The 12,557-nt window shown below is 42.8% G+C and overlaps 2 protein-coding genes across 2 annotated transcripts; one reads left to right on the top strand and one right to left on the bottom strand.

The window, feature by feature from the left end:
• Positions 1 to 202: 202 nt before the first annotated feature.
• Positions 203 to 7,030, bottom strand: tbce (tubulin folding cofactor E). The gene is made up of 16 exons (XM_079278999.1): positions 6,707 to 7,030; positions 5,700 to 5,784; positions 5,275 to 5,421; positions 4,802 to 4,887; positions 4,333 to 4,432; positions 4,140 to 4,242; positions 3,339 to 3,415; positions 3,138 to 3,230; positions 2,396 to 2,460; positions 2,073 to 2,137; positions 1,787 to 1,939; positions 1,473 to 1,611; positions 870 to 938; positions 709 to 768; positions 499 to 590; positions 203 to 342 (listed from the first exon to the last, which is right to left on the bottom strand). The coding sequence occupies exons 1-16, from the start codon at positions 6,831 to 6,833 to the stop codon at positions 247 to 249; spliced, it is 1,557 nt and encodes a 518-aa protein (XP_079135125.1). The 5' UTR covers positions 6,834 to 7,030; the 3' UTR covers positions 203 to 246.
• Positions 7,031 to 7,232: 202 nt separating this feature from the next.
• rbm34 (RNA binding motif protein 34) lies at positions 7,233 to 12,137 on the top strand. Its single transcript, XM_079277943.1, has 12 exons — positions 7,233 to 7,293; positions 7,408 to 7,484; positions 8,168 to 8,339; positions 8,452 to 8,582; positions 8,849 to 9,056; positions 9,646 to 9,705; positions 10,058 to 10,101; positions 10,219 to 10,302; positions 10,386 to 10,449; positions 10,535 to 10,577; positions 10,694 to 10,812; positions 10,935 to 12,137. Exons 2-12 carry the CDS (start codon positions 7,462 to 7,464, stop codon positions 11,280 to 11,282), a joined length of 1,296 nt encoding a protein of 431 aa, XP_079134069.1. The 5' UTR covers positions 7,233 to 7,293; positions 7,408 to 7,461; the 3' UTR covers positions 11,283 to 12,137.
• The last annotated feature ends 420 nt before the right edge of the window (positions 12,138 to 12,557 follow it).

Below are 12,557 nucleotides of genomic sequence, written 5' to 3' on the forward strand. Positions count from 1 at the left end.
ATTTCACTTTATGGTGATTCAGAATGAAGTCCTGCAGGAAGAACAAGGGGACAGGTCGCCATGCATGAAGCTGAGAGGGGATTTGCTCCGGGTGCGGTTACATTTTGGAAACAGATCCAGAATGAGCGTCATTGGGACGTTAATGCGTCTCGCAGTGTGTCGTCTCTGGATCTCAGTCTCACACAGAAGCAAGTGCAGTTCAGTTCCGTTCCGTGAGACCGGGGTCGCTTCCTCACCTCTGCAGGGTCAGGACCAGCGGACCAACACCTGGTCTCCGTCCTCTATGGAGTAGAACTGTAGAGTCTTCAGGTCACTGTCGATCTCAAACTCTGTCCCCAACATCTACAAAGAAAAGGATGAAAGAAAAGTCTCAGCAACAGACGCTCTATGAACATTTTCTGGTGCAGAATATTGATGAATTCACGGACGTCAATGGTTTTCTAGGATATGAAAACACTGTCCCACCCACAGTTAATGGCATTAAAGTGCATGTTTTACCTTGGGGCTGGTGTAGGTGAGCTTCAGATCTGCTGCAGGAACCTTCAGAAGTCTGTAGAGGAGTCCCTTCACCTTCTGAACAACCATGGAGGCTGCAGAACAGACCACACACTGTTCAACTCAACTGGACCTGATTCCATATTTCAGTTTGATTTTCTCAGTTAATTTAAAGTGTCATACAAGCTACGAGACGCTCTTGACTTCTATTACCTAGAACTTTCTTCTCAATCGGCTTCCGGTCCGCATGATCAGGAAACACAAACGTGATCTCTGGTGAGGAGAGACGAGGACGAGATCAGTGTTCAGTAAATATCAAATATCCTTCAGTGGTCATATCAGCCAATCAGAGAGCAGAAAGAGGCGGGACTAACTCAACAGCTGATTTTTCAGGGCAAACGGCTTCGGCTTCTTCAGCTCGCCTTCTTCTGGAGCGCCATACTCTGAAACACATGATCTTCATCATTATCATCATCACTTCAGGTCATAGGAGGAGAAATCGAAATAATAATGATAATAATAACCTTTATTTATTCTAAAAGGAATTTAACAATCAGTTAATTGTGTTCTGGTAGAACAGAAGTAATGATTTTCAAAAACGAGAAATATTTATTTTAATCTATAAAAACATTAAAGATACACTTCGTTTGAAATGCTGTGATTTTCTATTTTTATTAAAACACTGAAAACATGAAGTACAGCCATAAAGTATCTGCTACCTTATTGGTCATACTGTAAATAAGCTGTGAATAATCCCAATTGAACTGTAATGTACCATAATGTAATGTGTGTTTTGTTGCTGTACACTGGTCCATGTCATGACATGCAGCATGTGAACAGTGTTGAATTTCCCAGAAACCACCGAGGCTCACGGAGGAGAAAACGTGTTTGCTGTAGTTCCCTACAGCTGCCTCTAGATGTCAGCCCAGAGTCACATTTTTACTGACTGCTCCTTTAAATCATCTGCTGGGATTTACCGTCGATGAGGCTCAGGTAACGAGGGTGCTGACTGATGAACTGGGCGCTGGGCTGACTCCTCCCACCCGCCTTCAGCCACTCCAATCCAAACATCTTGATGTAGTCGAGCTCCGCCCCCCTCCTCTCTTTGTGGAGGATCTGATGGAAATCATGGCAATGGGTCAGCATGACACACACACACACACACACACACACACACACACACACACACACACACACACACACACACACACACACACACACACACACACACACACACACACACACACACACACACACACACACACACACACACACACACACACACACTCACCTTAGTGTTGTTGAGGAAGACCAGTTGTCCCAGTTTGGCGATGAGCAGCTGATTGACTGTTTTGGGGTTTCCATCACTGCTCACCAGCTGGTTACCGCGACACGAAAAGTGAGCCAAACTGGGAAGCTTCGCCAGTTCATCCACCACACACCACTAAGAGAGTGAGAGAGAGAGAGAGAGAGATCAACTTCAGAGCAGCGTTGCTGTTTTCCATGAATCAGAGTAACTCAAGTGAAACTATGGACCAACAGACGCTGAACAGAGTTTCTGTTCTCTGTCGACTGACCTCAGAGATGTTGTTGCCGTCCAGGGTGAGCTTCATCAGCGTCGAGAACATGGCTGTTTGAGATCCTACAGAGGAAAGACTCAACATAAGTAATCAATAATCATCAGTATTTTATCAAAACCTCTTCTTTGATATAATGCTATAAAAGACATACAGTGTAGATAATACTATTAATCATGATAATAATATTAAACTATATTTAAACAGCATTCTTCAAAGAAAGTGCATCACATGGTTAACTGAGGATGTGACTGTGAAGCAGTAGGAGGTTAAATGTTGAACAGAGTAATTATTAATGTGAGTTATTAAAATGTTTTTTTCACCAGGAGCAGCGTCATCAAATCGAATGTCAGACAGTCCCGTCCTGGACAAGTTCAGCTGCTCCAGTCTGCAATCAAACAGCGTTTTTCCATTTTATTTCAGAAGCTTTTGCCAAAAAAAAAAGACGACATAAAAATGCCCTAAATTCGATAGATACTAGAGTTGAAATGTTATGAGTCTCCTGCCACACGAGTCTGATTCGTGACAGTCAGATGTCTGAGAGGACGTCTCTATATTTCTGAAAGGTCTTTCATGCTTTTAGTTTGTAGAAAGTCATCTTTGCAAATAGATGGTATTTTATATGACGGGTTTGTTTTGTACATGGAGAACAGAACCAGACTGAAAGAAAGAGACAAAGATCCATCGGAGCAACAGTTGAATAAGAAGAGAAGAAATATCACCAGTCACGGGTCAAAGGAACTGGAAGCTCAGCATCAACATGTGTGCAGATTTAAATAAGAACATGTTTCTGTTTCAAGTGTCTCACAACAATGCAGCCAAATAACAAGCTGGAAGATTATCAGTTTGAGACATTGACTGAATGAAAGTTTGATTTAATTCTTATTCTTTTGGGGCCAAAACTATTTCAAATGTAAAGAATACATCTGGTGTCTGAATCATACTGTTCTATCGGTGTTAGAAAAGCCTTTATTGAAGGAAAGAAGAAGAAACATCAATCTAACAGCTGATTCCAACCTTTTGAATGCTCGTGTGTGTGAAAGTGTGTGTCTGTGTGTACTGTACCTGGGCAGAGCTGCTAAAGTGAGCACGCTGTGCTGCACTAACTGATTACAGGACACATCGAGGCTCTTCAGGCAGCGCAGCACTCCTTCAGGCCTTTAAAACATCAAACACATCAGAGTTACACGTCAGAGTTACACAAAGAGTCCCAACGTCGGATGAATTAGGAAACAGGAAACAGGAAGCAGGAAGCGACAGCGTTACCTCTGCAGCTCGGTGACGTTGTTCTCTTGTACGGAAAGATCCTCCAGCTGTGGCCACATGGGGGCGCACTCCAGGATCTGACCAGAGACCAGCAGGGAGAGATAAATCCATGAGTAAAACACACACACACACACACACACACACGCACGCACACACGCACATGATTTTAAAACGACATATAACAACATGGATATGACGTACAGAGAGCTTTGAATCATTTGTTTGAGATAAATATGATGCTTGTATCGACAACATATGTCGATGATATGAAATAAGTATTTATACTTTTTTAATGTATGCTGTGGTGGAATATAGGAAGATACATGAATTCCAAAATAAATTTCTTTAAAAGTATATTTTTTGACAATAATTAATTGTTTAAGTATTCAACATATTTTTTCCCGATATACTTTATTTATAAATAAAACATCAATACATATAAATACAACATAAGTCAATAAAGCGTGATCACGCCTGGGTACGTTAAACTCTCTACGTAGTTCGGGGCTCCGGTGAACACAGACACGAGTGAGCTACGTGAGCGCTACAGTGCGCTACGTGCGCGCTACGTGCGAGCTATGTGTGCGCTACGTTTGAGCTACAGTGCGCTACGTGTGAGCTACGTGTGAGCTACGTGTGAGCTACGAGTGAGCTACGTGTGTGCTACAGTGCGCTACGAGTGCGCTACAGTGCGCTACGTGTGAGCTACGTGTGAGCTACGTGTGCGCTACAGTGCGCTACGTGTGCGCTACGAGTGTGCTACAGTGCGCTACGTGCCCCGTTATGTACGGACAGGTGTACCTGTGGCCAGGTGAGGTCACAGCAGTTGAGGACGAGGACTCTGAGGCTGCAGAAAGCCTGGCAGTGAGCCGAGACGTCAGAGGGCAGACGCAGTCTATTGTTGCTAAATAAACAACAATAAAACAAGCGGAAGCGTCAGTGAAAAGACAGAATGAAAATCAAATCCAACAGACGTAGTCAGAGGAATGTTTACATCAGCTGTAGTCTTTCCAGTTCGTCCAGCTGCTGAGTGATGGCTGACACGTCCTCCCAGCAGGACAGCAGAGACCTGCTCATGTCCAACCACTGCACGTCTGATCATTGCCGTTAAGGACTCACTGAGCTGACATTCACACCGCCGACGTAGTGCAGTACTTTCTGTATACTTTATCCTAGGGGATAGCGTGTATTTGCTCTTGGGACTTTGAAGTCAGGGCTCCAAATTAAATGTTTGATATCATGGAATGCATGATTTTATGCTGTAAAAGAAATGTGCTTTTAATGGGTTCCAATGGGAACATTCTTGTCCTTAAGGAGCTGAATGTCTGTAGTTTGGCGACAAACACTGAGTACTATCTTAATTATATCCTCAGTTTGGTGTACCACGTTAACACTGTCACTTTACATCAGAAAGTCATTTTTTGTGAAGCCACATGAGGCCTGCTGGGTGTGTAAAAAGATACATGGCGTTGTTTTCCTGATTTCTCCGTCAGCCCCGGGCCCGTTCACTTCACAGCGGCTGAGCAGCGCTGATGGAAGACTCTCATAACTGTCGAGACAAAAAAAAAAAAAAAAAGGATCAATAAAAAGGAAACAGGTCCTTGAGCCCTGAACTATTTAATCATGTTACCTCCTCCTCTCCAGTAAGACAGACAACAACAAATACTATCCAGATGGAATCACCTGTACTACAATAGGTCTACCGTTTCTACTTTCCTTCAATAAAGGCTACTCTAACTATAATTGGAACTGTTGGAACTTGGATTTTGAATTTGTTTCCAGTCCAGAAAAACGTCAGTGACCCTCGATCATTATTAAACCACATCGGTGCAACTGGGGTCTAGGGCTGCCTTTGAGCAAGGCACTGCCTCTGTGTAAATGAACACTCAAAAGAAATTTAAACTGATCGACAAAAACTGTCCGATGAGCTTCGTACCCGCGGTCCTTGATTTTGCCCAACACGGAGATGTCCTTACTCATCACCGCCTCTGTGTCGATCTGATACGTCTGTCGCACAGCGGTCAGGTAGTCCACGCCTAAGCGCACCTTCGCTGGACGAACAAAGGAGCCTCCTTTAGGGTGTCTGAGAGGGTGGAGAGAAAACCATCAGGGACCTTTACTCATTTCAGATCAGATCAAATAAGCAAATTAAAAGATTGTATAACTGTGGATTGAGCTATTGATTCTTATTGTATTTGTTGAATGTAACAAGAACATGTTCTTCACTTGTCATCAAACGTCTTATTTAGTCTAACAGACGTAAAAAATAAGCTTCGCTTTCAGAAATGTGCATATGAACTCATGTGAGCGGATAATAACGTTCCAGCTTCACGAGGCATTAAAGTGCCGGTAGCAACTGACCTGCAGGTGAAGTACTGGACTCCCTCGTGGCTGCCGTCGTGTTTGCCTCTCTCTGGGTTATCCCACTCAACGCCGAGCCACAGCCCTGAACAAAACAAACACTTGATCAGTGATAGTGCATCAACACGTGTGGGAGGTGGAGTACCGATGGTGGGCATGTGGGAGTTTTTCAGTAAGTTTTTCAATTCCATGAAGAAGTTCTCCAACGTTGAATGTCGTCTAAACACAAGCAAACATCTGACGAGACATTTGATCCCAAACCTGACTGTTTGAGACGCTCTGGGCTAAAGACTCTAATAATGTTTGGTGAGGCAAAGCATGAGGAAGCTGGTCAAACATCTGTCCGACTACAAAGCTGCAGATGTCATGCAGCCTTCTTTTCTCTCGCTGGAGAAAGACTTCTGGAGTTCCCTTTGTGCGTTGTCCTAAGTATTCATTGTCTCGCTATATCTTTAAGTATACTTATATCTTTAAGTGTACTTCAAGTACACTTAAAGATATACCTAAAGTACAATCAGTAAAAGGTCTCTTTGTGCAAAATGGCCAATTTCTGAATAATGTTAATGATATTATTGGGTTATAATTATTGATGCGATAATGTGTTCATCACTTTAATGTTGCAGCTGGTAACGGTGGAGCTTAATTTAATTACTTTATAAACTGCTGGGTGAATTTCACTAAGGAATCAACCATGTTTTATCTAAACCTCGAATCGTACATCATAATTTCATCACAATAATGATAATATCTCATTTTAACAATCTGAAGTAAATAAAGCTGTCAAATAAATGTAATGGATTAAAAAAAGTGCATTTCTCTCTGAGATGTAGTGGAGTAGAAGTATAAAGTAGCACACGAGTACTTTAAACCTGTACTTGAGGCTAGTAACGTTAAACACTTGAGTAACGTTAAATACACTTCGTTACATCCCACCACTGCTACGACTAGCTGCAAGAACAGTGACCTAAACACTGGGGATAGAGTGAGTGTGTGAGGTTTTAACCGACCTTCTGTCGGTGGCACCAGGCCCACATATCGCACCGTGGCCCGCTCCCCGTCGCAGGACACCCGCCTGCTCACCAAGTCCTCCGGCTCCGCCTGGTCGACTCCCATCGAAGCCTTGTTTTCAATCATCAACGTTAGAACTTGTCGTTAGCTAGCGTTCACCGTATTCCACAATCCTCCCCTCCTTAAACGATGAAAAACATTTGTTAAATAATTACTGACATAGAGAGATATAAAGATAACATGTGACGTTTTAAAATACAGGCTTTAATGTAGGTTAGCTTCTATCTAGCTGGCAGTTCAACGTTACAACCCAAAATATTGACGTCTCTGGCTCACCGGAAGTGACAGATTTCGAAGCTGCACACAAATGTTTTCACAAATAAAACTGATAGGAAATACGTATGATATTAAATATGTACGTTTACGTACTCTAGCTTAACCCTGTCTGACTCCCACTATTCTATATCTGTAGTGCGTAGTTCGGCGATATTAAATCGACGTTAATGAAAAACAAAAAGGAACTATTGTGTCGCAGCGACCTTGCTCCCGATGGGAAGTGATTTGCAGTAGGACGGGCCGTGTGCTGGTAAGGAAAACGTGTGAACGTGTGTAATAACTCTCGTGTTATTGGCGTTTAAAATCGTAGAAATTCGTTTGATTGCTGCATTTAACCCGATAAATTACGTGTTTCGATAAATAGAACAAACCAGAAATCAGTTTCCGAGTGACGCTGGCATAATCTCCGGAAGAAACCATGAAGAAGAAACTCCAGAAGAGGTTTGTTTACACATTTTTACACGACAAAATGTCTCAATATCATTAATTTTACTGTTTATATCAACCCTCGGCAGCGGGGAATGAAGTGTTCACTATCAGATCCTTTTATTTAGGTAAAACTACTAATATCACACTGTATGAACAATCTAATACAAGGAGAAGTCCTGCATTGAAAATGTTACTTGTTTTGTCCAACTAACAAACCAAACCTCAATATATTACTACTATATTACAATGATTGACATGTGGAGCTGGAACCATGAAATGTCTTTAAATTAAAAATGATTTAGCGATTATCAAAGGAGTTGGCAGTTGATTTTCTGATCAGTTAATCAACTAATAGCTTCAGCTGTACTTTTTTTCATATGTGTTGTGTGCAAAATCAGCTACAGTATGTGATAGGAACTAAAACTAAGATAGTTACACATTATTTTCAGTGCATTTTTACTTTGCACTGAAAATGTAACCCTAATCTATCTGCCGGTAGTTATTGTAAGACTCCAACCCCGTATTCCGTACCCTGATGAATATCCTCTCTTTTACTCCTGATCAGTTCATATTTTTACTCACATACTGTATTCTCTGAGCCGATCTTTCATATTTACTGTCACCCTCTTTAATTTAGCAACTGCGAGAATCGTGGATTCTGACATTGTCTGTGTTCTGCACCTTCTTCATTTCAGTGTTTCTGTCGTCGGTGAGGAGGCAGTGTCGGGGGAACCGGCAGCTGACTACGAGGTGGGTCAGGTGTCAGGAAGTTTATTCAAGAAGAAGTCTGCCGCCTCCGGATCGCTGTCGACTTTATTCAGCACCGCTGCACCGGCTGGTCGTCTTCTGTTTCAGCCTGCACCCAAGGTAACGCAAACACACACAAAAAAGACGTATTCATTTCTTAAAACAGCTGGTTACTGTAGTTCTAATCCACACTTGTACTTTAACATGTACCGTGTGGTTGTTTTTATGGCAGCCTGTTCAGAAGAGCACAGAAGCAGAGGAGCAACAGAAGGAAACTCCAGAGGTCAAAGGTCAGCCCAGTCGGAAGATTAATCAGAAGCAACTTAAGGAGAAATCAGAAGCCGACCAGAAGCTGGACAACCGGTATGGAGTTTAGAAACAGACATCAGTTCGTTAATCCACAGAGCTGTCGTCGTCTTCTTCTTACTTTCTTTCCTCCGTGTTCTGTTGTTTTCTTTTCTTTTTTGCATTTGTATACAACACCAACGTTGTTGTTATTTTTGCTCTCTAAATATTCTTTCACAAAATCCTCGTCACTTCTTGTCTTTTGGTTTTCCCTCTTTGATTCTGTTACATCCGTCCCCCTCTTTTCTTTAATTCCTCTTCCTCTCGCCTCCATTGCTTTTTAGGGAGATCAGTTTACAGAACGCCGACGAGGAAGAGCGAGGGAAGGCGGCGCCTGCTAAAAAGAAGAAGAGGAAAGAGCCGGGGGCAGAGATCAGCGCAGAGCAGTGGGTGATGAAGAGGCAGAGGCTGAGAGCCAGTAAAGAGGAGGAGGTGGAAAAGGAGAAGAGGACGGTGTTTGTTGGCAACCTGCCCATCAGCTGCACCAGGAAGGTACAGAGACAACAGAAGATTGAAATGCTTGTTTTTAACGTAAAAACGACTGAGGTCAGTTAATAATGTAATTATGATGACAGGCCTGATAGAGACCATGGAAACAGAGCTTTAACACACCTAAGGGCCGGTTACAGAAAGCCAGTTTATCATTTATCAGACTTCAACTTCGTTTAGGATGAAGTGCTGGACTCCTACAGTATGTTACGCTACATTTTAAAATACATTTATCGTGCGCTGTGACCTGTCGGGGACAAAATGCAGCAACTGATAATAAAAATATGGATCCAACAGAATAAACCGTTTACTTTTGGACCTACACCTCGTCAGCCGACAGTAATAACAATGTTTTTGTGTGAACGCAGTTGAAAAGGCGTCGAGTTTAATTGTGTATGTTTAAAAGTGTACATTAGATTAACAAACTCAGAGTTTTGACGAATGAGAACAGAAGACATAAACATTTGGCCTCCACAGCTTCACTGCTTTAAACTTTCAACCTGATTTTCTGTCATTGTTTATTCCTGGATTAATCAATAATCTGTAGTAGAGAAGAAGAACCTGATGTTTTTTTCCCCCCTTTGTGTTTCAGACCCTGCAAAGCCTCTTCAAAGAAAAAGGAACCATCGAGTCCATCCGCTTTCGCTCTGTGGTAAAAACACAACGACACACAAACAACGCCAGCAAATAGCACTGAACCGCCGGGAACACGCGACAGCTTCTTTCTCTGCTTCACTGCAGTTTACTCCTCCCTGATATCTTGTTCTCCGGATTGTTCATCATTTCATTCAGGAAAGATTGTTGAAGAGGGAGAAAGAAGAAGCTCCCTCGCTAAATATCATTGAACCATAAATGCACAGTTTATTCAGACGACAGATTTCAGATCTCAAAGATCAAGACACTTTGCTGCCGGTCAAGATGTCAAAGTTCACCAAAGTTGAATTTTATTTATTTATGTAACTTCTCCTCAGCTCCCAATGATCTGGTTTCTTTGCTCCCTGTAGGTCAGAGAGGATCCCTTAATGTCCCGCAAAGTGGCCGTTATTCAGTAAGTTTCAGTTTGAATCCGTTCTGTAGAGTGAAGAGTTGATGAACGACCAAAACAACCGCTTCACATGTTAAACTCTCGTGTGGGGTTGCCATCTTCTTCTTTTTTACTTCCCAGACGCAAAAGTCATCCAAAAAAGCAAAGCATAAACGCCTACGTGGTGTTTGAGGACGAGGCCACAGTCGCCAAAGCGCTGGAGAGGTGAGTCATTCAACCGTTCCCACAAATAGAGTCGCCGTGTTCGTTACAACAACAACAAGCTCTCCGTCCGTCTCTGCTCACAGGAACGGCATGGAGGTCGAGAAAGACTTCCACATCCGAGTGGACAGAGTGACGAACGGCTCAGCGGTGAGTCTCCACATCGCAGTTCATCTGTAAATCTGTTGACGTGAGTTTTTGGAACATATTTGGTGACATTGTGCTTGTCTTGCAGTACGAAAACAAACGCTCCGTATTTGTGGGGAATCTTTCGTTCGGTGAGTCTGTCCGCTGTTTTAATCTTGACGAGTGTTGATGTTCGTCATTTTGTGTCGAAGTTGACCTGCTGTGTGTGTGTGTGTGTGTGTGTGTGTGTGTGTGTGTGTGTGTTTAGAGTTAAACGAACTGGCTTTTCGGCGGCACTTTGAGGAGTGTGGCACAGTGGAGGCCGTACGATTGGTGCGAGACCAGAACTCTGGATTCGGGAAAGGATTCGGTTACATCCTGTTTGAGGTACGACGACCCAAACGGCGCTGTTCTTTTTTTCGTTTGTGTTCTCTTGAGGTTCTTTTTTTTGTACCGGGTTTTATGTGAGAGTTAATGGTGTTGTACCCGTTTGGTACTTCCTGTTGCAGAGCGCCGACTCGGTGCAGCTGGCGTTGGAACTGGAAGGCACCAAACTGGAGGGCAGAGCCATCCGGGTGAAGAGGGCGTCGAGGCAGAAGAATAAGACGGACAGCAACGAAACCAAAGGGAGGACCGGCAAGGGCCCCATGAAGGGCCCCATGAAGGGCCCCATGAAGGGCCCCATGAAGGGCTCGGGTCAGGAGAGAGGAGGCGGTTTCAAGTCTAAAAAGAAGTTCTCTGGAAACCAGCAGAAGAGCTCCACCTCCTTCAAAGGAGAGATGGTGGATCCAAACAAAAAGATTAAAAAGAAAGGACTGAAGAAGAAATCCAAGCCCAGAAAGACTGTTCATATCTGATACCCGATCTACAGCTCAGCAATAGAAAGTGTGTGAGGACTCGACTACCGTCTAAAGATAAACCAAAAGAAAGAATTGTAGTCTGTCAACGATGACGGAGTAGTGATGGGCCCCGTTAGGATCATAATAATAATAATTAGAGAATTAGGAAATGAAGTCGCTGTCTCTGCGTCTGCTCTCACTTTTAGAAAGCTTTGCTGTGTTTGGCATCGTCTCTTTACTCCGGGATGCTTCCCGCTGAAAAGCTGTGAGCTGCACTTTATCGGAAGTGGTGCAGTTCTAATTTGTGTGGACAATGATGGTGAGATTTATGTCTGACGATCTGAAGTGTTTTCAGTTAGTTTCGGTTTTCCACCTCCGATGAAGAGCATCTCACAGCCGACAGGGTTCTCTGTCCGTCAGACGGTCTGAATGAGATACGATCAAATCATTGATTTTCTTGAAATATTAAGCCTTTATTCTCATTAAATAACGACATTGTCGTAACATTCCGACTTTATTCTCGACTTATCAGAATACAGATATGTGGGGAATGTTTTGAATGTGCAAAAAGTTTCGAACATAAACGGAAACTTTGCTGAAACACAAAGTCCAGGGGTTTTAAAAATGAATGAATGTATCATGGATGTGGAGCCACATGCACATTTAGAGAGGTTACTCACAACAAGAGGACAGAAGAGTAAATCAAGCCCTAGATTTGTGTTGACTCAGAAGAGATAACATTAAATATTTGAAAGGAATACAGAATCCCAGAGAGACCTGATATTTTGCTTTGTCACCTGACGTATGAATTTTGTGTTGTTCATCACATACGTAAAGACATTTCCACCATAAATCGCTGCATAAAAAAAGTCACCAGACTGCTGTTAGTCTTTATGCTAAGCTAGGCTAACCACATCCTGTCTGTAGCTTCATGTTTCACATCCAGATGTGGTAGTTATTGTGGTAGACAGCCAATTAAAATGTTGAAGTGTTCCATTAATGCTGCATTCACATCTTATCTATTTTTAGTAAACCTGTTTAAAACCTGTTAACATTTAGTGAAGTACCTTTGTGATGTGCTCAGATTAATCAACAAGATGTCTGATATGAGTCATGCATCCATGACAGGCTTTGGGGTGTGTATGGGAGAGACAACTGGGACAAATATGATGAGGGTCACGTGACTGACTGTCCGCGTAAACCAGAGGGAGGAAACAAAACCTCACCAGTTAAGAGGCGGAGCTACACTGAAGAGAAGAGCTTCAACGTCACACTCCAGAAACGAAAGTTGAG

The sequence above is a fragment of the Melanostigma gelatinosum genome (assembly GCF_949748355.1).
Source record: "Melanostigma gelatinosum genome assembly, chromosome: 11".
In the NCBI taxonomy this organism is placed as follows: domain Eukaryota; kingdom Metazoa; phylum Chordata; class Actinopteri; order Perciformes; family Zoarcidae; genus Melanostigma; species Melanostigma gelatinosum.

Excerpts from the sequence above, each read along its gene's own strand:
- tbce (XM_079278999.1), bottom strand. The coding sequence starts at position 6,833 with ATGATTGAAAACAAGGCTTCGATGGGAGTCGACCAGGCGGAGCCGGAG. Across the intron at positions 5,785-6,706 it reads CCTGGTGCCACCGACAGAAG|GGCTGTGGCTCGGCGTTGAG; the intron begins GTCGGTTAAAAC and ends TGTTTTGTTCAG. Across the intron at positions 343-498 it reads TCACCTACACCAGCCCCAAG|ATGTTGGGGACAGAGTTTGA; the intron begins GTAAAACATGCA and ends TTTTCTTTGTAG.
- rbm34 (XM_079277943.1), top strand. The coding sequence starts at position 7,462 with ATGAAGAAGAAACTCCAGAAGAG. Across the intron at positions 8,583-8,848 it reads GACCAGAAGCTGGACAACCG|GGAGATCAGTTTACAGAACG; the intron begins GTATGGAGTTTA and ends ATTGCTTTTTAG. Across the intron at positions 10,303-10,385 it reads GTCGCCAAAGCGCTGGAGAG|GAACGGCATGGAGGTCGAGA; the intron begins GTGAGTCATTCA and ends CTCTGCTCACAG.